At 49.9% G+C, this 27,109-nt stretch overlaps 1 protein-coding gene across 1 annotated transcript in view; it reads right to left on the minus strand.

Moving 5' to 3' along the window:
* Ptpn1 (protein tyrosine phosphatase non-receptor type 1) overlaps positions 1–27,109 on the minus strand; it is a 59,731-nt gene that overhangs the window by 19,003 nt on the left and 13,619 nt on the right. The window contains exon 2 of the mRNA XM_046433381.2: positions 319–409. Within this exon, the coding sequence (XP_046289337.1) occupies positions 319–409 (91 nt within the window). The remainder of the gene's footprint in view (positions 1–318; positions 410–27,109) is intronic.

Genomic DNA, 27,109 nt, shown 5'->3' on the forward strand with positions numbered 1-27,109 from the left:
TGCTGAGTCACCCAGAAAGGTTCCATTAGGGCTGCTCCACTCTGCTTCAGCTGATAGGAAAATGATTCATCACAAAACAGTCAAGCTAAAAAAAAGGGCTTTGAACTGTTTGCTGAATTTTCCAGAAACTGAAACCTTCCCCCTACAATGCTGGAAAAATGAGCCATTACTATAAGTCTCCAATGTCCCTGTTACAGCAAACAATCAAGTCATAAACCTCTGACTACAATCGATTTATTGCAAGCTTTGGGGCAAACGGCGAGCTGACCCACAGGCCCTGCAGGAGGAGGGGCAAGCGGCCTGCAGGTGGATACTTACAGGGACTGACATCTCGGTACCTGTTTCGGTTTTTGTTCTTAGGAAGCTTCGCCACTCTACAGGGGAAGTCACTGGCTTCATGTCGGATGTCCTACAAAAAAGGATAAAGAGCTCTCTTGAAATCTCTGGCTCTGGGCATCCACCAGGACATCTACCTGCGGCCGGCGTGCCAGGCACAGACACTGCAGAGAGCCAGGCTGTGTGGGAAGGCGGGGTGATAGCTCAGAGATGTGTTCAAGGTTCCAGGAGGAAAACAGGAGGACCGAGCCCAGGTCTGGGGTGGGAGGCAGTGACTTGGCTGGGAGCCACGGATGAGGACGGTGAGGACGGAGGCAGAGACAGAGGTGGGGGGGTGTTCACTTCACTCAGGAACACTCAGCAGGCAAAGGCTGCGGAGTCATCCTGTGCCAGGAACAGCGAGTGGGCAGTGGGAGGAATAACAGACGCTGGAGGACACGGTGGGCAGGCAGATCTCCAGGAGCATGGAATGCCAGGCCTCAAGTTCCAACGGAGCCTTTCCTAAAAGGACACGCACGCCAGCCAAATCCCTGCTCTCCCACTAAGGGGGGAGCCGCCTCCCTCCGGGATCCAAGAGACCCTGCCTGGCCCTGCTCCAGGACGACACGGGCCACCCCGTTCTCTCCTCGTGCTCCCCCAAGCGCACAGCCATCAATCACAGGTGCATCTGGTCTAGAACTGCCCGAGACCCCCACACAGCCTGGCTGCGCTCACGGCCACTCACCTGTACCTGCAAAGATGGTTAAAATGGTAGACTCTAAATTTTGTAGGTTTTACCACAATTCAAAAAAAAAAAAAAGACAAACCCACAATGGACAGCAGCCAGTGAGACAATGGTGACAGGATTCTGGAAGCTGAAGTCAGGCCGTTAGGAGCACCACTACCTGGGAGAGCCACCGACACACCAGCAGCCGGGGCTGTCCCCAGTCTGTTTTCTGGAAAACGTAAACTGGAGCTGAACTGGCACAGTGAAGGGGAAGCTGCCCCGCCTAAGCCAGGGGGTGAGGGACACCCTGCAAGCTGTACACCAGAACATGTCCTTCCCGCAAAAAAACGCACACCGCTGGCGGCCCCTCCCCTCCAGGCAGGAGGCTGGGACCAGATCCTCCCACGCTGTGCAAGCCCAGGCCTGTGACCGCGCCACCTGTTGGGGCTCCCCATCTACCTGTACTCCGTCACATGCGGACAACACTGATGACAAGATGTGACAGGACAGTTTCTAAGAAAAAGGCAAAACCCAGGAAAAAAGCCCCTTGGATGAAACAAACTGGCAGGGCTCCCCAAACAGAAACAGCATGGCACCGCGCTATCTGAGCCTGCACGTGTCCCCAAACCAGGCACACAGCGAACACTGAATCAAGAAGTGTCCTGGGAGGAGGGGTGGAGAGTGGGGGAGGAGAGCAGAAGGGGGGGAGAGCAGGGGGAGGGGGGGGAGAGGAGAGCAGGGGGGAGGACAGGGAGAGCGGAGGGGGGGAGAAAGGGATACACAAAAGGGAAGGCTGGTGAAGAAAAAATGACATCCAGGACTTCACAGGCATCTTAATTAAAAAGAATCAAAAGGTAAGCAGACCATCTAAAACTAGGACCCAAACAAGCAGGAATCAGCACCTGCAGGAGTTGAAAGTTGCTCCCTGTGGGGAGAGAGACGGACTCGCCTGCGGAGGGGTACAGCAAACCGCGGGACCTCACTGCCAGCTCCTGGGACTGCTGCAGGCTGGACCGTGGGCACATTCTACTTGGATTAAGGGAAGGGAAAAAAACTTGGGAGCACAGGCCTGTAACCCAGTTACGTGGGAGACTGAGGGAAGAGAATCACAAGTTCAAGGCCATCCTGGGCAACTGAGTCCTTGTCAAAAAAAATAATAATAACGATGATTAATTGATTAATTTAAAGAGCTAGGGGTGTAACTCTGTGGCTAAGCACCCCTGCTCAAACTCCAATACCAGGAAAAAGAGTGCTCATATTCTGCTTCTCTATTTATTTACAAAACTATGAAAAGGCAGGAGGAGACTCTGACTCAGGAGGGACGAGCTAATGACCTCAAAGCCCGGTGGCAGACGTGAGCCTACCTGAGAACAAAGGAACGACCCAGTTCCAACGTCCATCCCCGTCATTTGTGGAAGAAGCTAAGCTTGTGGGGAAATGCTATCTGCAGAGCCCCAAAATAAACTAAAGGAATAAAACCCCAAGACTGCAGTTTGTTTTCTACCTATAATTGTAACTGGAAGCCTTTAGCAATAGGGAGGAATTCTTGCGGCGAAATGGCCACATGGAAATGGAAGAAGCACTCACTGCGAGAAAGCAAATGGATACTAGTAAGTACTTTTCGTATGTGTGTGTGTGTGTGTGTGTGTGTGTGTGTGAGAGAGAGAGAGAGAGAGAGAGAGAGGAAGACAGGCAGGCAGAAACAGAGAAACTTGGAGATGTCATTTAATAGGATGCTGGGAAACTTAACAGGGATCCACATAATACATTTTTAAAAGTAGATTTTAAAATTAAGGTATGCTCACAGAGCAAACTACACCGGTCTTAAGTTTTTCTAAGCACCTCTGAGGTAAAACTGACAAATAAAAAAATACCCATTTTATATGCTCAGTTCACTGAGTTTGAAGCAATGTCTTCAGCCATGTAATTACCAATGTGACCTAGACAGAGGACATTTTCATCACTCCAAAAAGTTCATCTGTGCCCCCAGTCCCAGCCAGTGCAAACCTGCTTAGTAGCAACAAGTCTACTTTATTCCACAATCGATTGTTTCACCAGTTGCTAAGACAAGCGTGTTAAAATCCCAATTATCTTTCTTTTCTCTCCTCCCTCCCTCCCTCTCCTCTTTTTGCAGTATGGGGAATTGGATCCAGGGTCTCAAACATGCTGGCCAATCATTGCACCACTGTGTTACATCCCCAGCCCTTCAAAAAAAAAAAAAAAAGATAAGGTCTTATAAATTGCCCAGGCTGATCTTGAATTTGAGGTCTTCCTGCCTCAGCCTCCTGAGTACCTGGGATTACGGGAGTGACCCACCACACCCAGCTTTGAAATCCATTTAATTATGAATGTCTCCCTCTCCTTTCAGTTCTTGGTTTCTGCTTCATTTATTTGGAAGCTGTTTTGAAGTACACTTGCATTTAGGACCAAATGTCTTCCTGACAAAGTGATTCCCTCATCATGAAACATCTATTTATCTCCAGTAACATCCCTTATTCTAAATTCTGATCATACGGTCACTCAGCTTTCTTCTGATTAGTGTGTACATAGTATATCTTTATCTACTCCTAGATTATCTATGTCTTCATTTTTAAAATAGAGTAATTCTTGCTTTTAAAATCTAATGTGATAATCTTCATCCTTTAACTCGGGTATTTAGACCATTTATATTTAATATAATCATTGATGTGGTTGATCAGAAGCTATCGTCTTGCTAGATGTTTACTTGTTTTGCATTTGGCTCATTTGATCTTTAGTCTTCTTTCCTCTTTTCCTGCCTTCTTTTGGTTTGTCCCCTTCTCCCTCTTTCCTGACATTCCATCTAATCTCCACAGCTGACGTCTCCCTTCAGTGTTTTGGTAGTTCTACGGGGTTTATAATATGCATTTAACATAGCGGTCTACCTTCTAATATGACACTTTACCAACAATGTGAGAAAGGAATATTTCTATTGCCCCTACTTATTCTCTGTGCTTGTTATATTTTACTTCTGTTATAAACACTGCAAGGTCCCTTTATTTTTGCTTTGAACAATTATCTCTTTAATTTTCAAAATGAGAAGTGTATTTCATATTAATCTAAACATAGGCCAGTTTTGATACTCCTTACTCGTTTGTTAAGATCCTGTCTCCTCTTGTTTGGAGACTCTGATGTATCTCTGCTAGTCAGCTGACAACAAATACTTCCATTTTTTTTTTCCCCTAGAAAAGTTCTTTATTTTGATTTCATTTCTGACAAAAGTTTCACTGGATATACCTTGACAGTTTTTTCATTTAAAGTATTTGACAGAAAGCTCATAACTGTCTCCGTCTTCCTGGTGTGTGGTGTGGGTGATGTACACACAGACACAAGCTCACCACCGCTGGTGCCTTTAAGCCTTTCTCTTCCTCGGTGGTGATTACCGCGGGCCTCCCTGTCATTTTCTTTGTGTCTATTTGGCTTTAGCTTAAGGTTTACTGAAATTCTTGAATCTATGGTTTTATATTTTTCATTAAATTTGGAAAAAAATCTGGACACAATTCCATTAAATATTTTTTCAGGGAATGCAAACTACACTGATTTTGAGATCGTTCATTATTGTTCCACAGGAGACGCCCACACCCACCCCTCCTGTCTGTATTTCACTTGGATGTTCTTGTCAGTCTGTCTTCAAGTTCACGGATTCTTTTTTTTCTCTTATGGGGCCTTAACTGCTGTGAACCCCATTCAGAAAACTTCAGCTTAAATGCCACTTTTTTTCCTTCTTTAGAAGTACTATTTGGATTCCATTTATCCTCTCATCATGTCACCATTTTCTTTAAGCCTTTAAACAGGGAGTTATTCATAATAACCTTATGTCCTTACCTGCCAACGTAGCATCTGTCGTATTTGTGTTTGTGCCTGAGTTTTTTCCTAGCCATAAATTGCACTGTTTTGCCTTTTTTGTTTTATTTGCATATCTAATAATTTTTTGTTGGCTGCTTCTACTGAATGACCCACACTTTACAGAGGTCTCTCCATCCTAGAAGACATGAACCTGAATGAATGCTGGGAGCTATACTGTCCCCACAGCTGTTCTTCATCCAGGCTCAGGGGCTCCAGCTGAGATGTGCACTGTATTGAGCCAAGACTCACGCAACCCTTCAGAGATGGGCGCACGGATCCTGCCCGCTTCCTCACCGGGCATGCTCCACTCTGCAAATTCCAGTCATCCTGCTTCTGTGAGCTCCAAACTCCGTCTCCTGAACTCAGTGAGACCACCAGGCAGGAAGTTAACCTCTGGGCCTAGCTATCTATATCCCTCTCCAGTTTATCCAGGTAATGTTTTAAATATCTAAGATTTTAGTATTAGTCACTAAAAAAAAATTAGATTTTAGACTATGAGCATGTATTCAACAAGTATACAGGGTCCACCAAGTGCCAGCTGTTGTGCTGGGTTCAGCTACAATAAAGAACTGTTAAATGGCCTTGTTTCACAGAACTTACATCCCACAAGAGAAAAGAGGGGCCCAGAGTCTATCAGAGGTCAGGCAAGTGCTAACTTAGAAATAAAGCAGGGAAGGGGTGGCAAGTTGGGCGGACTGCTTGAGCACGGTGGTCACAGAGACACCAAGCAGACACAAGAGTGTGGGAGGGACCTGGTGGAGGCAGGAGCGAGCCAGGTGCTGGGGACGGGGTGCAGACAGGAGAGCACAGCGAGCCTGAGGGGCGCGGAAGCCCTGGGGCAGGCTGAGCGAAGGGAACGGGGGAGAAGCTGTGAGCTGAGGGAGCACGGCCAGCAGCGATTCTAAGCACTTTGGCTTTTATTTAGAGCCACCAAAGGAAGTCATGGAGGATTTCTGTGCACAGCAATGACAGCATCCCTCTTGGCTGCTATTTGCAGAAGAGACTGCAGGTCAAGGTAGAAGGGAAGACTTGGTCAGGAGGCTGTCGTAACCACCCAGGCAAAAAATGATGGTAGCCTGAAGCTCGGCGATGCTATCAGAGGTGGTGAGAAGGGGACAGTTCCTGCATGACTTATTAGGAATCACTCTCTTGGGTGCCTCTCTTTCACGGCCCTCTACTTTAGAGTGGCACAGGGGAAAATCATGCATGCTCTGAGTGCAAGTATTACTTCGTTTAGTAAGATAAAATGCCTGGACAGTCACAGGTAGACCTCGGTGGTCTGGAGTGGACCGCCCACTGGGAAGCTTCCAGATTTACAGCAAAACAAGGCTTCCGTGTTCTAAAACTCTATTGAAGGCAGCTAAGCTTCCAGCAGCTGTGGAAAAGGCAGATTCCCGACTGGTGCACAAGGCACCAGATTTGCATCCCAAGTATACAGTACCCCTAGAAGTGTTTTCTATTATGTCGACCCACAATTAAGTAAATACTCCTAATCTACCAAGTGTACAAAATCTTCATAAAGAAAACAAAATAAAGGCCCTAAAAGTGATGGGAAGATGACTGCTGGGTAAATGTAGTGGCCAAACCCAACATGAAATGTCAAACTTGCCATGGAGCCGGTTTCCACAGTGTCCTCTGAAACAGACTGACCACGTCAGGACCATCAGCCTGTGCCTCCGCATTCCAGGGTGGAACACCCCGAGTGAGCGCTCTCGCCAGTGGCTGACACACCACTGTGACCACGGGATGCTTTGCCCCCCTTCCTTACCGCCCCTCCTTGTTCTTGCTACGTAGACTTCAGAAACGTGACAGACGCGAACGTCACCTGTAACAGGTGTCAAACGTGTGTGCTCTCTTAGACAGCACGCCTGACGCCGGGCTCCCCGAGCAGGTTTGTGTTTGGTCAAAGCTTACAGGTCAAATGGCTCCAATTTCACCAAATCATTTCATATGGGCATCGGACTCCAAGAGATGTGAATCAGCCCCATGGATCTAACCCAGTGAGAGAACAAAAGCAAGTTCTTCCTGAGTTATGCCTGAGGTGGGCCAGAAAGAGTCACAAGGACTCGATGGAGTTTAACACCGCGCCTGCTGAACCGGAGGTCTTCACAGAGGCAAGAGGGCGAAGGAGCAAAACCACGCGACTGAAGAACCCCTAAATGGCAGCTCCTGACTTCCCCTTCCTCCCTAAGGTAACTCTAGACCACCTCCCGGGGGCAACTCAGTGACAAAATTCTAGTGACAGAGCAGTAGAGCAACTAATTTTTACATTTCTTTAAGTGTATACATCCATCATCCAAATTAACTCCCAAATCTAACCAGGCAAACAGCTGACACTTGTTTGAGATTTCTGTTTCTCTTGAAAATACACAGGCATAACAGCCGGTTCAACCCCACAGGAATGCTTTGCTTTTATGGAGTGCACCCCTCAGTGACAGAGAGCAGCCTCCCAGGCTCGGACAGCCTCTCCATGCCACGGGCAGCTGCGCGTCCACCACTGGCTCCGCAGCAGACTCTTCCTCATTACAGGACTGCTTGCCCGGGAAGAGGCAGGGGCTGCTTCCCACCAGCCTCAGAAGTCTGATGGGACCTAGACCCTCACCTTTGTCACCTCCCAGCACAGGCCCAGGCCCAGAGGAAAAGCATCCCATGTGACTCTGGGCAATGAACTGGAGGATGGTCCCACAGGCTCCCGAAGCGCAGTCCTCAACTCGACCCCAAGGCGCTCCAGGGCACGGTCCACGGCACGGGGCTGCAATGCGCCCGAGAGTGTGCAGCAGATGCGGCCCCGAACGCGCCTTCTCCACTGTCCCCGAGGGAAGCTGGCGAGGGTCTGCTTCTGTTGGCAGCTGCCCCCGCAGCCTCCCGGGGAGAGGTCGCAGACGGCTACCAAGACGTGCAGGCAAAGCAGACAGGTGATCCCCGCACAGTGACCGCGCTCTCCTGATTTAAGGCTAAAGGAAGATGAAACTCCAGTGGACCTCTCATTCGCTGGAACTCGGAGAACTACAGAGTCCCTTAGCAACTGTCACATGTTCTAAGGTCCCCCACCTCCCGAATGACCATCCAACTGAATCTGATCCACTGCCTAGTACTTGAGGGCAAGTGCTGGTCCTCAGAAAGGGTCAGGCCGAGCTGGACGGAAGGGAAACGAGAAGCACAGAGAAGGAGACGGCTTTAAATGCAACAAGGAAGCCCACAGGGTGTGCCCCTCCCGGAACTCCTGTGCCAGCCGGTGAATAAGGAGTTACATATACAGTGGGCATCTGTGTTGGGCTCGCCTGGCATTTTAGAAATGAGATCTTCGAAGTAATGTGTTTTGAACAAATTTAGTTAATTGTAAATCGCATTATAAACGGGAACATAAAATTTCTGTACAGCAAAGCATACTCTGAAAAACCATTAGAGGTTCAATGTCTTTCAGATGGAAAGCAATGCTACACCTTTATACATGGGAGTTAGCAGGGAAGCATCATCACTGCAAAGCCTTGCGGAGTAGCTCCCTGGTACAGCACCGGCCTAGCACGCATGAGGCCCTGGCTCCATCCTCACCTCCACATAAACACACACACACCCCATTTAGAAACCCTAGGAGGGCTGGGTCGTGGCTCAGTGGCAGAGCGCTCACCTGGCATATGTGAGGCACTGGGATCGATCCTCAGCACCACATGCCAATAAATAAATTTAAAAAAACACCCAGGAAACAAGTAGTAATAACCTTCATATTGTTAATTTTTCAGATAAACTAAAATGCTTAAATAATAAAGCTTAAAATTTAGCTAATTAATATGAAGTCAGTTCTCATTTGACTTTTAAAGTGACTATGTATTAAATAAAAATAAATGCTAAAAAATAAATCAGGCACTTCGGAATCTCACATAGCAGCTGAAAGAGAAAGGAGGAGGAAGGGATAACACTGGTCAGGCAGCAGGATATGTCATCACCCCTGCCAGCGCGGGGTCACCTTGTACAGTGCCTGGGCCAAGGTTAGAAGATAATGGAATTACAAGTCACTAACAGAACAGTTACACGCATTTGTAAAACCGTATGGAAAAAGCAAGCCAGGGGAGGAGGGAGGGAGGGGACGCAGAATCCCTTCACAGGGTTGGCGCGGGAGTCTCGCTAAACTGCCCAGGGTGGCCTTGAACTTGTGTCCGGCGTCCTCCAGCCTCTGGGATTACAGGTGTCTGCCCCCGCTCCTGGCAGTCACTGAGAACATAAACCCTAGACTGAACACAGGGAGAGGACATAGAAATGAAAGTGACCGTGAGGACTGCCCCAGGCTCGGCATGGAGGAGTAGGAGCAGGAGGGCCCGTCCACGGCACGGCGCAGCGTGGCAGGGAGGGGAGCGCCCAAGCCCAGCCCATCAGCACCAGGGACTGGGGGAGGGGAGGCTGCAGATGGGGGGTACACAACAGAGAAGCTTCAAAGTAAATCACAGCACTGTTTGGAAACTTTTACCAGAGTTTTCAAAGTGGTAACTTACTTAATTTTCAAAACCTGTCGCCAGGCACAGTGGCACACACCTATAGTGCCCGTGACGTGGGAGGCTGAGATAGGACTCATAAATTTGAGGCGGCCTTGGCAACTTAGTGAAACCCTGTCTCAAGACAAAAAATAAAAAGGGCTGGGGACATAGCTCAGTGGTGGAGTGTCCCTGGGTTCCCTCCCCAGTACCAAAAAACACTGGTTGTATAGCCCCTGAAAATAGAAAATCCTTAAAAACATAAAAACGGGCCTGCTGTCATTGGTGGTGACAGCAGGAGAAAAGTCACTTTCCACACTGGTGCTAACAGCTACTCTGATCCCCTAAGCTCTGAGGCAGCTTTAGCTGAAAATGGTCCAGCTGCCTTAGGGGACTCCTCTGGAAACACCGTGGCTGAGGAAGCGCAGGATGATGGTGGTCAGGACAGAAACCCTAATGCAGGTAAGAGGAAAGTACCTTAACCAGAACTTAGGAGCCCTTTCTGAGTTCAGCACAGTAGGCTCTTAGAGCCTGCATACGTGGAATTAGGAAAGAATCCTTAACAAAGAAGTTTAAAAACTGCTTATTTAAGTGTCCCTGACTTTAAACCTTATTTTTACAGTCCTTCATATAAGTGTCTGTTTTTTAAAAAATCACTTATGTTTTCTGTTAAACGTCATGAATTTCACCTTGGGCAGAAATCAATAAGCAGAAAATGAATCAGACTTACAGTAACTGATGTCAATAAAACATATTGGAACCAGTATCTTTTTAAATGCTGAGAACCGCAAAACTATTCCTGTAAGAGAACAGTCTAAAAAAATTAAATCTACTTTCACTTCTGTTTTGTTTGCCTTCTGCTTTCCATAAGGACAGCTTCAGAACCTCAGGCCCTGGGGCTGGGCTGCTGCCAGAGGACACTGGTACAGCCGACTTAGGACACAGTGGCTGGTGACATCTGAAAGTGGAACGCGCCCAGCTTCCCTTACTGGAATCTGACTAGCGACCTGGGTTTCCTCCCTCCAGATCCCAGGGAGGGACGCAGCATAGACCACGAGAAACACCACAGTAGCCCTGAGATAGCAGAAGCCGTCCTTGTGAACCTGGCGCCACTTTGTGCACCATTTAGGAATGTGATGGGGAGAAGACAGAACGCAGAGATAAGGTGGCTTTGGTTAAGAAAGTCTTGGGACTCCAAGAGAAGACAAGACGCTGCTGATCACAGCCAGCCGACTCCACCAAGTGCTTTCTAGATATGACACACTCTTCTATATGCCACCTGAGGGGACCCAGGATGAAGACGGAGCAAAGAGTAAGTCAGGACCAGCACCTGAAAGCACCTAAAGTGATCACTCGGGAAGCCCCAAAATCAAACAACTGGGGGAAGCCCAGCCCCTCCTGTGGCTTGCCAAAGACTCTGTGGGTGAATGGATCAAGGTTTAGAGGTCACGTTCAAGTCCCTCAAACTCATCCAGGTATTGACTGAGCGCTGACGACAGGGCAGGCCCTGCGGATGTGACGATGGACAAAGGAGCCAAAAGTCCTGCCACTGTGGAATTCATGCTCCAGTGGGGAAGGCGGCTCTGAACCAGGCACTGCGGTAGGCAGCCCTCACAAGCAGATCCTCACAAGGCATCAAGGTCTCAGGGGACCAACAGTGGAACAGAACAACTTGTCCCAAGCAAGTGGACACATCACCTACAACCTCCCCTCCCTGCTCCCCAAGCACCAGGAAGCTGGTCACTCGCAGAGGCAGAGTGTCAAAGGCTATGGCCTCTACCCGCACCCGCGCCTCTCTCCCGTCTCACTCCTGGGGATCAGATGAAGGGGCCCAGCACCGAGGCAAGCTAAGGGCCACGGGCAACCCCAGGCGGCGTGCCTCGTGGGAAGTTAAGGACAACCTGGTCTACACACAGATTTATTTTCTTTTTTAGACCCTAATCCATGAGTAAGATGCAGCTCCTCTAACAAAGCTAATTTAGGATGTTGTTGAGTAAGCAGCAGAGATCTTGAGGGCTTTAGGAGAAAAGTGCACACACGGCAGGCAGAGCACACCCAGCGGGTCCTGCTCAGCACCCAGTAAGTACACCAAGTCCTACGGGGACGCCCCAAGACCAGACCCAGCTCAGCCCACAGGCTGGAGTTTTCTACCTGTTCTCACCATTAGGAAGTCACACAATATTCAGGATATCTGAAATTCCTACTCAAAAAAGCCCTCAAGTGCACTCAAGCGAAAATGCGTTATGGAAACACCCTCCCGGCCTCCCCTTTTTTGGCAGGGGCTGGGGGGGTGTTATACGGGTTTTGAACTCAGAGGCACACACCTCTGAGCCACATCCCCAGTCCTTTTTTGTATTTTATTTAGAGACAGGGTCTCACTGAGTTGCTGAGGCTGGCTTTGAACTGACAATCCTCCTGTCTCAGCCTCCTGAGCTGCAGGGATAATAGATGTGCACCACGACCATTAAAATGGGCATTTTTAAGGGTTCTGTCCCTTTGCCCTCTAGTCACAGCCTTGGGGAACAGCTGCTCAACTTCTGGGGTCTGCCCTCTTAAAACTGAATAAATAAAAAATACATTATCTGCCCAACAGAGGCAGGCGGTAAACCTCTGCTAACAACATATGATCAATTTGATCGAGTTACTTCAAGTAGCTGATTCACAACACTGGCATTTTAATACCATTAACAAGAAATGGCAGTGGCACACATCATACCTGTCACAAAGCATCTGGACATAATGTCACTGCTACAGGCAACAGGAGCCCTTGGAGGGTTTGCATGAGGGGGTCACTCTGGTTCCATCCCCACTGGATTACACAGGACACCCCACTGCCTGCAGGTGCCCGGCTCCACCCGTCCACTGGAGACCATTGCCGCTCACGGTCTCCGAGGTCTTGCCTTTTCCAGAATGCCACACAGCTGGAATCATACCACATGTAGCCTTTGCCCATTTTTAAATTAGGTTGTCTGCATTTTTCTTAAGGGTGCCCAGTGCTTCTTATGTATTTTGGGCACAAGTCTTTTGACAGTCAGATGTATTACAAATATCTTTCCAGGTTAGCTTGTGGCGTGTATCAAACTACCCGGAAACACAGACGCTCATAACTGCCACCCCGCATGCTCGTGACTGCGTCAGGTGCCGTCTGGGCTGTTCGGCCAGGGTGGCCTGGAGCTGGAATGTAATGCTAGTGGCCCAGTGGCCTCGCCCACATACCTGGCTGTCAGCGAGGGCTCTAGTGGTGTCTGGGCCACACGCTGCCCATCACCCAGCAGGCTCACTCACAAGGCAACTCCTGCAAAACCCTCAAGAGGGGCAAGATAGGGCAGCCACACTATTCAGTGCCCTTCTGGGACTCTGCCTAGGTCATGATCCCAAAGAACATTGGCCAACAAAGTCACTGATCCAATGCAGAGAGAGACCCCACCTCTTCAAGGGACTCACACTCAAAGGAGCAGGCAGACAGGGTGGGAGGTCTGTGACTACTTCTGCAAGCAACCTAACTAAGGTGTCTTCTGATGACCAACCCTTCTTATTTAAATGCAGTTCAGTGCATCAGTCTTTTTCTTGAGAGCTTTTTGGAGATATTTTATTTAATAGCACCTAGCCCAAGCGCATGAATACCTTCCCTTAGATTGTCTTTTGAAAGTCTGTTCTTAAAAGAAAAACGATTTCTGCATGTTTTAATTTAAATCTTGATCATTCTGCCTCGAAATATAGCAATCAAATAACAGATAACGATAAAAGAAAAGTCGGTTCCTTCTAACAGCTGATTTATGCACAGGAAGAGGCCCAACCTGGCTGGCTCACAGTGAGGTGTGACGTCTACGGGGTGGTGCACATGGAGCATCTGTCCCTGCTAGTCTTTTGGAATATTAGTGTTAGTCTTACTCAAATAAGATCTTTACATATTTTAAAGTCATCAACTGTTTTTGTTGGAAACCACTTTCCTAAGTTACTTGCACATTAAAAACATCTCAGGTATGGGAAATGAAATTGCAGCGTGGGAGGAAAGAGAATCACAAAGCCGTGGATGACTCAGTGACGACAGAGCTGGGAGTGCTACCTGGGCGATTTTTATATTCTATTATTGTTCAATTTTTTTAATAGTGAATATACTTTGCCTGTGTAATAAAAAGTAATAAAAAGTTTAAAATGCGTATGGATTCCCACCCACTGAGCCCTCCTCCTCAAGCTCCTGTAGTGCACGGAGAGGTCGAAAGTCTTCCTCAGGACAAAGAGGTCACCTTTTATTTCCTCACACATTTAACCTTAACTCCCGTGGAGCTGGGTTCCTTCTGCAGCTCTCACTTCTGCCTAAACCACAACCGCCTTCAGGTCCTGAGCTACAGCGGGCAGCTGGGGAGGTCAGCTGAAGGCCTCCTCTCCCCCTGCCACCTTGGAGCCTGACCCTTATCACAGCTCACAAGGGGCCTCCTGCTTCTTCCCTAGGTTCAGATAGTAGCAGTGGGCGCCCGGCAGCTCTGCTCTTCCCAGAAGGCAGAAATCGCTGTCAGAGACGCACAGACCTCACAATCAGAGAAGACAATGGTGCGTCTCAGTTCATGTCTGCAACCATTTAGCAAACTAAAGGTCAAGAGGAACCCAAGAGATTAAAAGGCAAGGAATTTTAAAAAGCTACAATAGCATTGCTGTTCTTAAAAATGAACACTGTTATTTTGTTCTTCTTCCTGTAAGGAAAAGAATGGGCAGAAAGAAGGCTCTGGAACAAACGCGGACCCAAGTTTATCTGGCATGTTTTACTTTGTGTATAGCTTGCAGGAAAATTCAAGAAAATATGAGACATTAAGTCATTTCTGTTCATCTTGTTCATAAGCAGATCTTGAAAAAAAAAAAAAGCAGAGTTCTCCATTACAGTTACCTTACCTTTGACCTCAAGTGAAGCAAATTGTATTAAGTAAATTTAATTGATATTATTTGAAGTAACTCCTTCAAATAATGTCCAGCATAAAACAGCAAAATCTCAGCATGTTAGCACACCTCACCACCTCTGCAACATGTTTAATTAAATGGGGCATCTTTTGGGCTGGGGTTGTAGCTCAGTGGTAGAGCGCTCAAGGCATGGGTTTGATCCTCAGCATCACTTAAAAATTTAATTAATTAAAGATATCATGTCCAACTTAAAAAAAATGGGCACCGTTTTTGACAGGGGCTGGGGGGGGGGCATTATATGGGGATTAAACTCAGGGGCACATGACCTCTGAGCCACATCCCCAGTCCTTTTTTGTATTTTATTTAGAGACAGGGTCTCACTGAGTTGCTGAGGCTGGCTTTGAACTGACAATCCTCCTGTCTCAGCCTCCTGAGCTGCCGGGATAATAGATGTGCACCACGACCATTAAAATGGGCATTTTTAAGGGTTCTGACCCTTTGCCCTCTAGTCACAGCCTTGGGGAACAGCTGTTCAACTTCTGGGGTCTGCCCTCTTAAAACTGAATACATAAAAAATACATTACCTGACCAACGGAGGCAGGCGGTAAACCTCTGCTAACAACATACGATCAATTTGTTGAAGCGTCTGAAAGCTAACAGACGCCCGATCCTTCCTCAGGGGGTGTGCTCAATATCAACGCCAGGACTGAAACTACAGAGGAACTCGGATCCCGACATGCTGCTGGAATACTACTGTCAATAGGTAACTAAGGCCCTAGACAGAGGTAACATCCTTCAGGGAAGTCACAGAGCTATGGCACACTCTCCCTCCAGAGCTCAGGAGATGAGACGTCTGAGGCAGGCTAGCAAGAAAATAACTCGCCAGAGCCTGTAAGACTCCAGATGAGCCAGGGACGTTAGAAACACTCTAGTCACATTTTAATGCAACAACGATTCATGAAGTTGAAAGAGATCACTATTAGGATCCCAGTTTTTTGTTTTCCTATCCTACTAAACCATCAGTCTTCACAGGAATGCTCAGAGTAAACAGCATCAAATTTCAGATGTGTCCATTAGAGGACAGACTAGTTAAAAAGCCAAAGCTGTAAAACTCTTGGAAGTCACTGGATTACCACCTAAATATAAGCTTTACGGTGACAAGTCGCTGAAGCCAACAGGCCAAGTGTCAGCGGGGCACAGTCCCTGTACAATGAGCGCCCACCTCAATGAGGTGGGACGCTGTGGCCACTGAGGTCAGTAGAAAGTACCGGGAGGGGCGTGTTCTCCAGGAAGGCAGCGGAGGCCGGCAGTAAAAACGAAAGCGGAGCTCGCAGCCACCCAGCAGCCCCGTCTGGGCGGAGCCAGAGAGCTCCTAGGGCACGGCCCAGACCGCTGGCCTTGCAGGCTTGGGCTGGCATTGATGGCCAGGCGCTTCCCCGTCGGGGACCCAGGTGCACGGCCAGGCTCCGAGGGGTCACCAGGCACACACAGCTGCTGAGCCTCCTGCCTCTGCTCCCGGGGCTGGGGGACATCCTTTCCAGAAGGGGCCAAATGAGACCCCTGCCCCAACAGCAAGCTGTCAGTGGATAAGTGTCCTAAACAGGTCACAAAGAATCCAGGTGACAGCTGTGGATTTGGATTAAGGAAACACACAGCATGAGGATGGCAGTGAGGAAAAATAATATGTGCACAGGAAAGTGCCAGTGACCAGCACGCCCACTCGGAGAGCGCCACCTCCGTGACCTCTTGACAGAAGGCTCAGGGGCCATTTGGGTAATGAGCAATTTCCTGTTATGACATCCAGGGGATGCTGGGTGTGAGAAGAGATTCTCGGAAGAATGTGCCCCTTCCCTCCACCTTTCCTGAAAGCAGCAGCATCTTCTGACAAGGCCCAATTCTGGAGAAGGCCATGTTCCATGTGACATGGAATGTAGGTCCCCACAGCTTCTCTGTAAACTAGGGCAGGAGCAGGCCCACAGATGGACACGTACAAGATTTTGCGGGGAGCCCTCAGGCGTGGCTGACAGGTCCTGAAGTGGCACCCTCTTTCTCCACAGAAAAGCCCCCTTCACCATGGCTGATTTTAGGACTGACAGCAAAAGAGTCTCTGCGAAAGAGTCCAATGTAGATAAACTTCCTATTCTCGTGTCGCCCTGTTTACTTGGCCACTGGCCGGGAAGACGCCAGCACTCCAGGTGCTGGACACCCCCTTACTAGTTTTTCACAATCATGTATCCAGTATAGTAGTTTGTAGAAATGTGCAAACAAGGCCTCTGGCCTTGAGCTGGGCTTCACAGAGATGTCTACATTTTTAAGATAAAAATACAACTGGGCTCCATGGTAACAGCTGGCAGGGGGAGGAAAGAGAGAGGAGAAGAGGCTCCCCCCTTCTCAGGTGTTGTCCTTGGAGAGTTAACCTGCCCAGAACAGTGAAAGAAAAAGCTGCTTTTATGTGAACTTCTGCAGACTGTGGGCTTCTGAGCCCCTCCCCTTTCATGCTGGGTATAAAACTCTGAAACTCCCTGAACTCGGGGTTCAGGGGATTGACTGATTACAGCAAAGGCTGCGCCCTCTGAACCTGGCTGCAGCCAAATAAACCTGTTTCCTGCTGTCTTCGGTGCCTTGCCTCGTCTGTCCCTACAACAGCACCAGCACAGCACACAGCACTCCCGAGTGGCAGAAAGGCCCGGCAAGGACCCACCTGAGCTCTCTGCTGCGAGCACGGCCTCGTCGGCACTGTGCCTAGGAGAGGCTTTTGGGCTGTTGTTCTGAGCATCCCATTGGGCGTGGGGCCAGCAGTGCCAGTGACCACAGCCACTCTGAGAGGCCACCATTCCCACCTGTTCCCCAAAGGCTGGACGTTGAGGGCGTTGCCAGCTGAGGGGCACCTGGGCCCAGCCCTGGGCAGTAGCATCTTCTCTTCTGGAGATTTCACCCTCCCCCGAGGCCACACTAGATGTGGTCATGGCTCCTCTGATCCCAGAACATCTGATTTTTTCTTCTTTGAAAAAAAGGTATTGTTATGGTGCTAGGATTTATTTCAAAACAAAATAAAACTAGGAGGGGGTGATGGGTGGGGTACAGAGGGAGACAGGGGGTGCAACTCTAATGACTGAAACTGCCTAGTGCCACGGGGTGTTCAGGGGCTGATGGTGCTGAGGACTCTACTTCAGTGTAGGTGAAGGTTTCCTAAAGGAGAGTCTTAGGGCAGTGTGAGGACGGCCGTGGGCCTGAGCCTAAGCAACTGCAATTTAAAACCCCAGTTTGAAACCTGCATTCTTACCAGGCACACCTACAAGCCCTCCAGTAGGCCCTCAGGCACAAAGACGTCACTTCTCTCTACCCCAACAAACTCAGAGTGAAGCCTCTGGCATGTTGTCCTCACCCATAAGGGGAAAAGGCAAGAAAATCAGGGTGGGGACCTCCAGACCAAATGCTTTCACCCCAGGGCAAATGACTTCACGGAGAAATCTGGTAGCAACTGATAGGGACTGAAGAGGGGTCAGAAGCCCCAACATTCAGAATAAACGATGGAGCTAACGAACAGACCTTCAGCCAGCCAGCACTGATGCCCTCATGTCGTGGAGCCTGATGAGGACCTGGACTGACATCTAACTCTTCTTATTTTGTTATGTGTTTGCCTGATCCTCTGCATCTTCCGCAGCACTCTAACTCTCCGGCCACACCTTGACCCTGGTGAGAAGAGGACTTCTCCCTAGGCGACAGGGCGAAAGCAGTGGCGCTCCACCCCAGGCCCAAGGGGATGCTCAGAATACCACCAAATGCGTCCTAGGACAAAGCCCTGCACTGGAGAGAAGCTTCTGAGAGTAGGACAAGTTGAGAAAATGTGGACCAAAAGAGGAAAAGAACAGGCTGAGACAAAAAGTGGGAGCGGAGGAAGTGCAGGGCAGGGGAGGCAGACCTAGGAGAGAACAAGGGCACTGCAGAGGGAGTCCGAGAGGCCTGAGCCGGAGACCCCTCCTGACCCGCCTTCCTTCCTAGGAAGCTTCGGGCGTCTTCCAAATGCTCAGCAGAAGAGGAGCAGCAGCACCGCAGGAAGAGGAGGCAGAAAGGACATCTCTGCGGAGAGTGAAAGCAAACTCGAGAGACGCCCCAAACAGATGGAGACCAATCACACAAGCGAAAAGAAGTGAATGAGAATCAAAAAAAAAAAAAGACTAGAAAGAGATTTTAAAACAGGTGAAAGATATCAGGAAAACACAAGAACAAAAGAAAAACAATCTTCAGAAATGGGAACAAAAGGAAGAAGGTTAGAGCAAATTAACACTGAATGCTTTCAATGTTAAAAAAAAAAATAAGGGTAAATTTTTCTTTTTACTTTTTTGGGGTCCTGTACTGTGAAGCTGCATCTCCAGCCCTTTCATTCTTACTTTTGAGGCAGGGTTGCCCAGACTGGCCTTGAACTGGCAATCCTCCTGCCTCATAAAAAAGAAATTGATTCCTCATACCACTCTTATAATTTTCCTAAAAATTTGAAGTTATATGAAAAAAATCTTAAATGCAGATAAAGCCCTTGAGAGGAAGTGAAAGAAACAGATGACATGCGGAGCGGAGCCCAGCTCCCCGACAGGCTGGGCTCCTGGGGAAGGCACGAGCCAGGGACAGAAGGAGCACCGGCCCGCAGCCCAGGACTGCTCCGTGATCCAACACGAAGAGATCTGAAGCCACACTCTGAAAAAGGACGAAGATTTTCGGAGGCCGCTGTCCCAAAATGGCCAAGACCGAGCACAGCTTGATAAAGTACTAGACTTTGAAATAAAGTTAAAAACAAGAAGCTTTGGGCACCTGGGGAAAAAAGACTTGAGACAAGTCATCGCGAGGGAAGGACACGCCGGTGGTCAGGCGCTGGCGACACGGCGTGGCTGCTGTGCTCACGTCGCGGAGGCCACAGCTGCTCCGAGCGTGAGCTAGGGATTCGGAGCACAGCCTCCTGGATGCTTCCTGGGGAGTGTGGTGCAGGACCATCTCCAGGAAACCACAGTCACCGGAGACGCGGAGAACTAACTGGGAGGGAGCGGTAGTCTTCACCAGGAGGGTTAAGATGAAAGGACGGTCACAGAAACAGACCAGGGACCCTGGCTATAGCTGCTGAGCATGCAGAGTACAAAGGCCAAAGATGGAGGGGCAAGAAGAGAAGAGTTTCTGAAAAGTGGATCCATCTTCCAAGTGGTTCTAGATGCCAACCTACAAGAGTTCAGGTCAGACTCTGAGGGAAGGCGCTTACTAGCTAATTTCAAGATTGCTCAGGGGGTATCCCACCAACGCCCAAACCGAGGGCTCGAGGCGTGTACAATAAAGATCTTAGTACAGAAGCGACCAGTAGAAAATACAAGGATTCCTAAATACCAAAGGATTTACTCATATGTAAAATTCCCCCTTGAAAACTATAAAAATAACATGCCCATCATATCCACTACAAAATACAACGAAAAGAACTCAACCCATGTTAACAGTCTAGAAGTATCTATTCTTCCACAATTTTCTCCAAACACATGCAAACATAAATAATGAATTATTCTTCTTGTTTTCATCCAGAAAGGAACACGCTATCCAGATTGCTCTACCGAACGATAGAATGCCCTGGGTATCAGTCAGCTGGCCAACAGAACGAGTCCCTCTCAATAGTTCAGCTATAACATCATTTCCTTACCTTAGTACTTTAGAAACAGTTAAGACTCATTTCAGTGTCTTAACTGCCCAGTTTGATAAACACGTTCTCCCCTTCGAGAAGGTCCCTTCTATTCCTGTTTCTGCACTTTAACCAGGAGCAGCGCGGGGATGGATCAGCCAGGGCTGGGTGACGCCAGGCCGTGGAGCAGAGGCATCCCAGGTGGCAGAGCCCCTTCTCTCACCTCGGCGTTCTACTGCAGCCATCAGCCCTCGCTGGTCTCTCTTCTCGGGTCTCTGGCCTTCAGAGGACCCCCCAGCTGGCTCGGCCCTTGTTTTCCTTGTTGTTTGGTTTTGGTTTTGGTTGTCCGTGGACCTTTGTTTGCTGGTTTGGGTGCTGAGGGTCCAGCCCAGCGCCTGGCACTGCTAGGCAGGAGCCGCGGCCCAGTCATGGCCCTGGTTTCACTGTGGCTTTCCTGGGAGCAGATGTGATATGTCCTGTCCCACTTGAACAGGGAGAGGCCTGCCCTACTCATCTTCGTGTGCCCTCTTGTCTGTGGTCACAGAGGGCACCTCCAGCGGTGCAGGTGTCCCTGGCTGCCTGGACGAGCCCCCCACTGCGCTCCTCCAGAACTGCTCTGCTGCTCCTGCATCTTCTGCTGCCAGCCGCTGCCACCGCCTCGTGGCCACCTGTCTGCTGGGGACCCGCCTGGGCGCTGAGCGTCTTCCTGGGCTCTGTTTCTCCCGGAGTGGGGCTCCGCCAGGGCAAGGGCCGGGAGCCAGGCCGGGGGGCAGTGCGGGGGTGACCCCCAGCCTTCTCGTGGCTTGGATTCGACTTTCTTAGTGGGAACGCGGGGCTGCCCTTCACGTGCCTGTGTCCTCAGCCCCCCAGGGGTCTGCTGTCTCCTGGAGCCTCCCTATCTGGGTGGGTGGACCAGGTGTCCCCATCTTCTGAGAGGTGAGACAGCAGCCCACCTCAAGGCAGCTCTCCAGGAGCCTGTTTACAAGAAAGGACTTCTCTGCGGAAATCCCAGGGCTGCCATCGTCACCAGCCAGGGCCACACCTCCAGCACCAGCACTTCGGCAGCATTCCACAGACGATAAAAATGGAGAAGAGGCTGAGTGTCTGTGGGTTTGGGGAAGGAAATATAATACCTGTGGGAGATGAGAGCTCTAGAGATAAACCACTTTGTCACCACACTGCCAGGCCCAGGTCCAGCTGTGCCACTCAGATCCGCTCCAGGTCCCCTCTGCGACTGCCTTGTGCTACTGGTCTTTGTTCTAAAAGGTCAACTTCCAACCAGGTCTAATGGCATACACCCGTAATTCCAGCTACGTGGGAGGCTGAGGCAGGAGGACTGAGGTCAGCCCCAGCAACTTAATGAAACCCTGTTTGCAAAAAATTTGAAAAATTTAAAAAGTGGGGGTGGGGGTGTGTTTCTGGGGATATACCTCAGTAGTTCAGTGGTCAAGCACCCTGGGTTCAGTCCTCAGTACAATAAGTAAATAAAAGGGGTCAACTTCCTTGTTACCATGTGAGGCACAGACAGAGTCATCGGACCACAGGTTTACCCGGCTCGGGGCAGAAGTCCTGGACTCTGAATCAACAGAGTGGAGGGTCTTACAGCTTTAGGTAGGGAGCCCAGCCGGGTTCCTTGTATTCTCATGTAAGCACCTTGAAAAAACATCTTAAATAAGAAACAGCCAAGGGAGGCAAGTGAACCCTCAAGCCACTGTTCCTGCAATGTGGCCCCTGGTGGGGGACCAGGCAGAGCCTACCAACATTACTCAGTCCATGGGAAGCTGCGGGAACCCCGCGCAGCCCTGGGGTTACAGATTCCGCAGAAGCTTCCCCAACACTATAGATTTGTTTCAAAAACAGGAGCCCTGGGCTGGGCTGGGGCTCAATGGTGGAGCGCTCGCCTCACACGCGTGAGGCCCTGGGTTCCATCCTCAGCACCACATGAAAATAAATAAACAAAGCAAAGGTATTGTGTCCATCCACACAAAAAAATATTTTTAAAAAAGGAGACTGATAAGATATTTATAGATCTGAGGCAAAAAAAAAAAAAAACACTGATCAAAAGCAAAAAATGAAGACTTAAGAAACAAAAGCAGGATTGCTGGTGGGACTGCAGATTGGTGCAGCCAATTTGGAAAGCAGTATGGAGATTTCTTGGAAAGCTGGGAATGGAGCCACCATTTGACCCAGCTATTCCCCTTCTTGGTCTATTCCCTAAAGACCTAAAAAGAGCATGCTACAGGGACACTGCTACATCGATGTTCATAGCAGCACAGTTCACAATAGCAAGACTGTGGAACCAACATAGATGCCCTTCAATAGACGAATGGATAAAAAAAATGTGGCATTTATACACAATGGAGTATTACTCTGCATTTAAAAATGACAAAATCATAGAATTTACAGGGAAATGGATGGCATTAGAGCAGATTATGCTAAGTGAAGCTAGCCAATCCCTAAAAAACAAATGCCAAATGTCTTCTTTGATATAAAGAGAGTAACTAAGATCACAGTAGGGAGGAAGAGCAGGAGAAGAAGATTAACATTTAACAGGGATGAGAGGTGGGAGGGAAAGGGAGAGAGAAGGGAAATTGCATGGTAATGGAAGGAGACCCTCAGGGTTATACAGTGGAGGAGGTAGAGAGAGAGGAGGGGAGGGGAGGGGAGAGGTGGGGAGGGGGGAGGGGGGAGGATGGGAAAGGCAGTGGAGCACAACAGACACTAGTATGGCAATTTGTAAATCAATGGATGTGTAACTGATGTGATTCTGCAATCTGTGTATGGGGTGAAGGTGGGAGTTCATAACCCACTTGAATCAAAGTGTGGAATATGATATGTCAAGAAATTTGTAATGTTTTGAACAACCCACAATAAAAAATTAAAAAAAAAAAATTATTCTCAGAATTTCATATTAAGGGCTGACATGGTGATTGCTAATATTCTAGAATTCTGTCAGCATTTAAAAAAAAAAAAAAAAGAAACAAAAGCAGGCCTATCCCTGGGGACCCCAGAACAAACGAAAAGGGGTCAGGAAGACAGCCAGGCCCAAGAAGCATCTCTGGGGGCGACTTCCATGCTCCAGCCCTGGGGGCCCAGCTGCGTCACACCCCCAACTCCCAGCACCCCATCCAGCCTGTGCTCCAGCGCCCTCGGGAGTCGGGGTGCGCTGGGGGAGGGGGAGCGCTCCCCAGCACATGGTCGTGCTCAGAAGCTCACAGCGAGTGTGGCGTTGACGTTATGGATAGTGATCACTGTTTCACCTAGTGACCTGGGGAAGTCACACCGTATTATCAGAAGGACCCCAGTGTACCCCGGATTTTCAGCTTCTTGGGCAGCGTGGAATGTGACCACCTTTCACAAGAATGACTCGACAGAAAACACACCCAGAGTCCCAGACAGTCAACCGCGAGGCGTCTGGAGCATGGCACATTTGGGTATTAGGGACGGCCTGTGCTTCCACGCTTGGTTACCCCTTGACCCTGTGCCAGCCAAAGTCCATCTCAACACTGTCCTGTGAACTGACCCAGAGAGGACTTAAAGGGACACTCTTAGTAATAAACGTTGAGCCTCACAGGCCAGGTATCCCATGACTCATAAAATGGGGCTTATTTTCACCCAAAGGCTCTGAATATAAAACAGATTATGCAAGGATGTTTCAGAACAAAACAAAACAAAGATGAGCATGGCTTCTGCAGTCAGCTCTCGGGCCTTCTCTGCAACCGGGATCTGCACAGCAGGCTATGGACAGCCTCCGGCCCTCCCCTGGTATTGGGAGGTAGAAAGCCACCAAGACAGAGCAGACACCAGACAAAGCAGCTCATTGCTAGTGAGCAGTCAGCAGAGCGTCACGAGACACACGGGAGAACCCACCAAGTAGGGTCCCCACATACACGTCCACCGCCACATGTCCTAGGATCCCACATGATCACAGCTGCTAGGTCCCTGCGGCAGCCATGGGGAGAGGGTAGTGAGCAGGGAAGCACAGAAGGGGAGGCGGGACCGGGAGTTCAACTGTGGGTGGGGGCTCAGTCGCATGGGCTTAGGGGTCTGCAAGCCCCGGGGAAGCCAGCCTCCAGGGACGCAGCGCCCTCTGCTCCCCACACAAATGCAGCCTCAGTCCCGAGCTCCTGCCACTAAACCTGTCTCTAGAGCTTCAGTTCTACCTTGTTCCCAATGGTTCTAGCTCAGGCCTTCAGTCTTGATAAAAGGCACGTCTATGTTTAAAAACACTTAAGTCACGCTAACAGAGGTGCGCAGAATGACACCGGTGAGCCCAGCGGTCTGGAGGGGCACCCTGTTGAACTCAGCTCCTCTGAGCACTTCAGGAAGTCACACGGCAGAGCAAAGGATGCTGGACCAGGAAGAAAAGGACTCCCTCTGGGCCCAGGTCTGCTCTGGGACCACAGCGGCTCTCAGTTCACTTGCAAAACAATCCGCTCCAAGTCGTTTACACAAGGGTTCTGCTATTAAAAACAGGGCAGAAGAATACTCTGCAAATTGTGAAATTAAGTGCTTTTATTCTAAATTTAATCACCATCACACAAAAACTCAATGAAAAGACAAACCTAGAACAAATGTATCAGCTGTAACGAGGCGGCCACACCCACCCTAAGCAACCCTGACCCTCTTCACCGAGCAGACGTGCCCGCCCCAGCGATGGCACCCAGCTGGCCTGGGCAGGAGCAGGGTTTAAGTCTCTTCCTGCACCCTGCCTCCTCTTCTCCATCCACACAACGCTGCTCATGTCATAAGGCCCAGAAGATGGCGGTGACGGGACAACTGAGAACCACAACCTTCCGGCTGAAGCAAGGACGACAAATAAGAAAAGTTTAAACAAAGACAAGGACTGAGTTGCAAATGCAAAGGCTTCACCTGCCCAGAATTTTTTTTCTGGGAATTTTCTGGCAAGATCAAAATCTCAGGAAATTCCAAACAAATGAAATTCTAAAGGCAAATTACCAAAGAAAAATGATCTAACTTTAGACATGAGGCCGCCCCTCCCACTCTGGCCCAGTTCTCTGCCTCCTCGAGGACCCCCGACCAACCACAAGCCAGGTGCTAACGACAGCTTGGCTTCCTGCAAGGTGACTAACTCCCTCTGCTTCCTGTCAGCACTGGCCAGAACCAGCTTCCAAACTTAGGAAGCCTGAGCCAGGGGACCTTCTCACACCACCCACGACCCACCGACCGAGAGGAAAGTGCCCCTCAAGAGTGGTGGGGACAGAACCAGTTGATGGAGACAAAGGCAGGTCACAGAGACTTAGTTCATCAAGTCCCATCTGAGCTAGGACAGCCCAGGACGTGTGAGCCACTGTGAGGGGCACACCAGGAACTACGCATGGTCCCCGCCCAGCGAAGGCTTATGGCCTCACTGGGGTACGCCACCCAGAAATGAGGATAAAAGGGACAGAGAAGACAAAGTGTCTGCTAAAGGATGGTGGGCCAGTGACATGGTTTCATAACACCAGAACCCTCCCTTCTCATTCCGGTGCCGGTTCCTGAACCTTCTAAACAGCACAGCTCTTCTGTTCATTCAGGGACAACTCACTGGGCCTTCCCATAGGCCAGGCCCCATTTGGGGGATTAAGGGACACAATGGCTGAAATAAAACTGCCCCCGCAATAAGTAACCAGCACCAGAACAGTGGGTGTAACAGCATCACCACAGGATGTCATGAAAGGGACAGTCCAGGGGACTGTGGTGGGACCTCGAAGAGGCTCCTCACTTGGGCCTGGAAACAAAAACAGGAGAGAAAGCATCCTGAAGAGAGGCCTGCGAGGAGACTGGAGGGAAAAAGAGGCATGTGCCAGGCGGAGGTAGAACGTTCCAGAAGAGGAAGCAGCACTCGCCAGGCTCCAGAGCGCCAGCGTCGCCCGGGCAGGAATCAGAGCCTCTGAAGGCTGCAGAGGTGGCAGCAGGGCCCACACTCTTGAGTTCAAGGCCACTGCGATCCCTGGGTGAACAAAGGAGGCAAGAGCCAGGGGAGGAAGAAGAGCTGGGGCGCAGCCCGAGGAGCTCCCTCAGGGACCCAGCCAACAGAAGATGCCAGCAAGCCCAGGCTGAGCTCGAGGAGGAACAGAGAGAACTGAATCCCAGGGAGAGCACTCAAGGAGCAAAGAGAGGTCACCGTGTTGAATGGCACTGAGGACGCCGTGTGCCCACTGGCTTAGCAGAAAGGAAGCCGAGGGGCACCTGGTCAGAAGCCATCCCAGCGGCTTGGTGAGGGGAGCCCAGCCTCCCTGGTCAAGGAGTGACAGAGGTGAACAAAGGCACAGGCACTGACTTATCTTTAAAATAAAAGAGAAGCCAACTACACTACAGCGCAGAGGCAGGAGGGCAGCCCATATAAAATGGCAATAGAGAGGGAGGGCTGAAGGGGACATCCTAGGAAGGTCATTAGGCCACGTGGGCAGGATACCTTGAACAGGCAGGGTGAGAGGCCGTCTATGCTCAGACCCTTCTTTAGTTTTCCTTTTTGCCAGTACTGGGGATGGAACCCAGGGGCACTCTACCACTGAGCCACATCCCCAGTCCTTTTTAATTTTTATTTTGAAACAGGGTCTCACTAAGTTACTGAGGCTAGCCTCAAACTTGCAATCCTCCTGCCTCAGCCTCCAAAATTTCAGGGATTACAAACCAGGTCCCCATGCCTGGCTTGGAGCCTTAGGTAGAAACCAAGCCTCCTTTTTCCTTATGAGATAACTGAAGCAAGGAGGATGGCAGGTCACTTCAGGCCTGAGGGTCAGAACCGATGGAGACAGACCTGAGATCAAAGGCTGGGCTACTCGCGGTCCCCCTCTGCCAGCCTGACTTCCTGCAGCAGCACTGTGAGTCCTGGAGAAGGCGGGCACTGGCTGTCCAAGGCGCCACGCTGTAAGAGGATGGCAAGGCCTGAGAGAGGCCATGCTCAGAGTGACTGACTGAGGTCTCGCTGCAAAGGAGAAAAGTGAAGGGGAAGGAGAGAAAGGGGCGAACAGCTGGGCCTCGGATGAAGGAGAAAGCCCGGGGAGGGGCCCGGGGCGGGGCTCAGGAGCACAACAGGCTGGGCCTGGACAGCAGGTCTAGGGACCAAATGTCAAAGGCAGGGAGGGCGAGAGCAAGGAGAGAGGGCTGTGAAGTGCCCCAGGACGAGTGAGGTGCTCACTGATGGGACCCTGACATGGGGGATGGGGGGGGAGCCTGAAAAACAAAAGC

The sequence above is a fragment of the Marmota monax genome, unplaced genomic scaffold (genome assembly GCF_021218885.2).
Source record: "Marmota monax isolate L192 unplaced genomic scaffold, Marmota_monax_Labrador192_F-V1.1 WCK01_AAM20220418_F8-fsc00014, whole genome shotgun sequence".
Lineage (NCBI taxonomy): Eukaryota > Metazoa > Chordata > Mammalia > Rodentia > Sciuridae > Marmota > Marmota monax.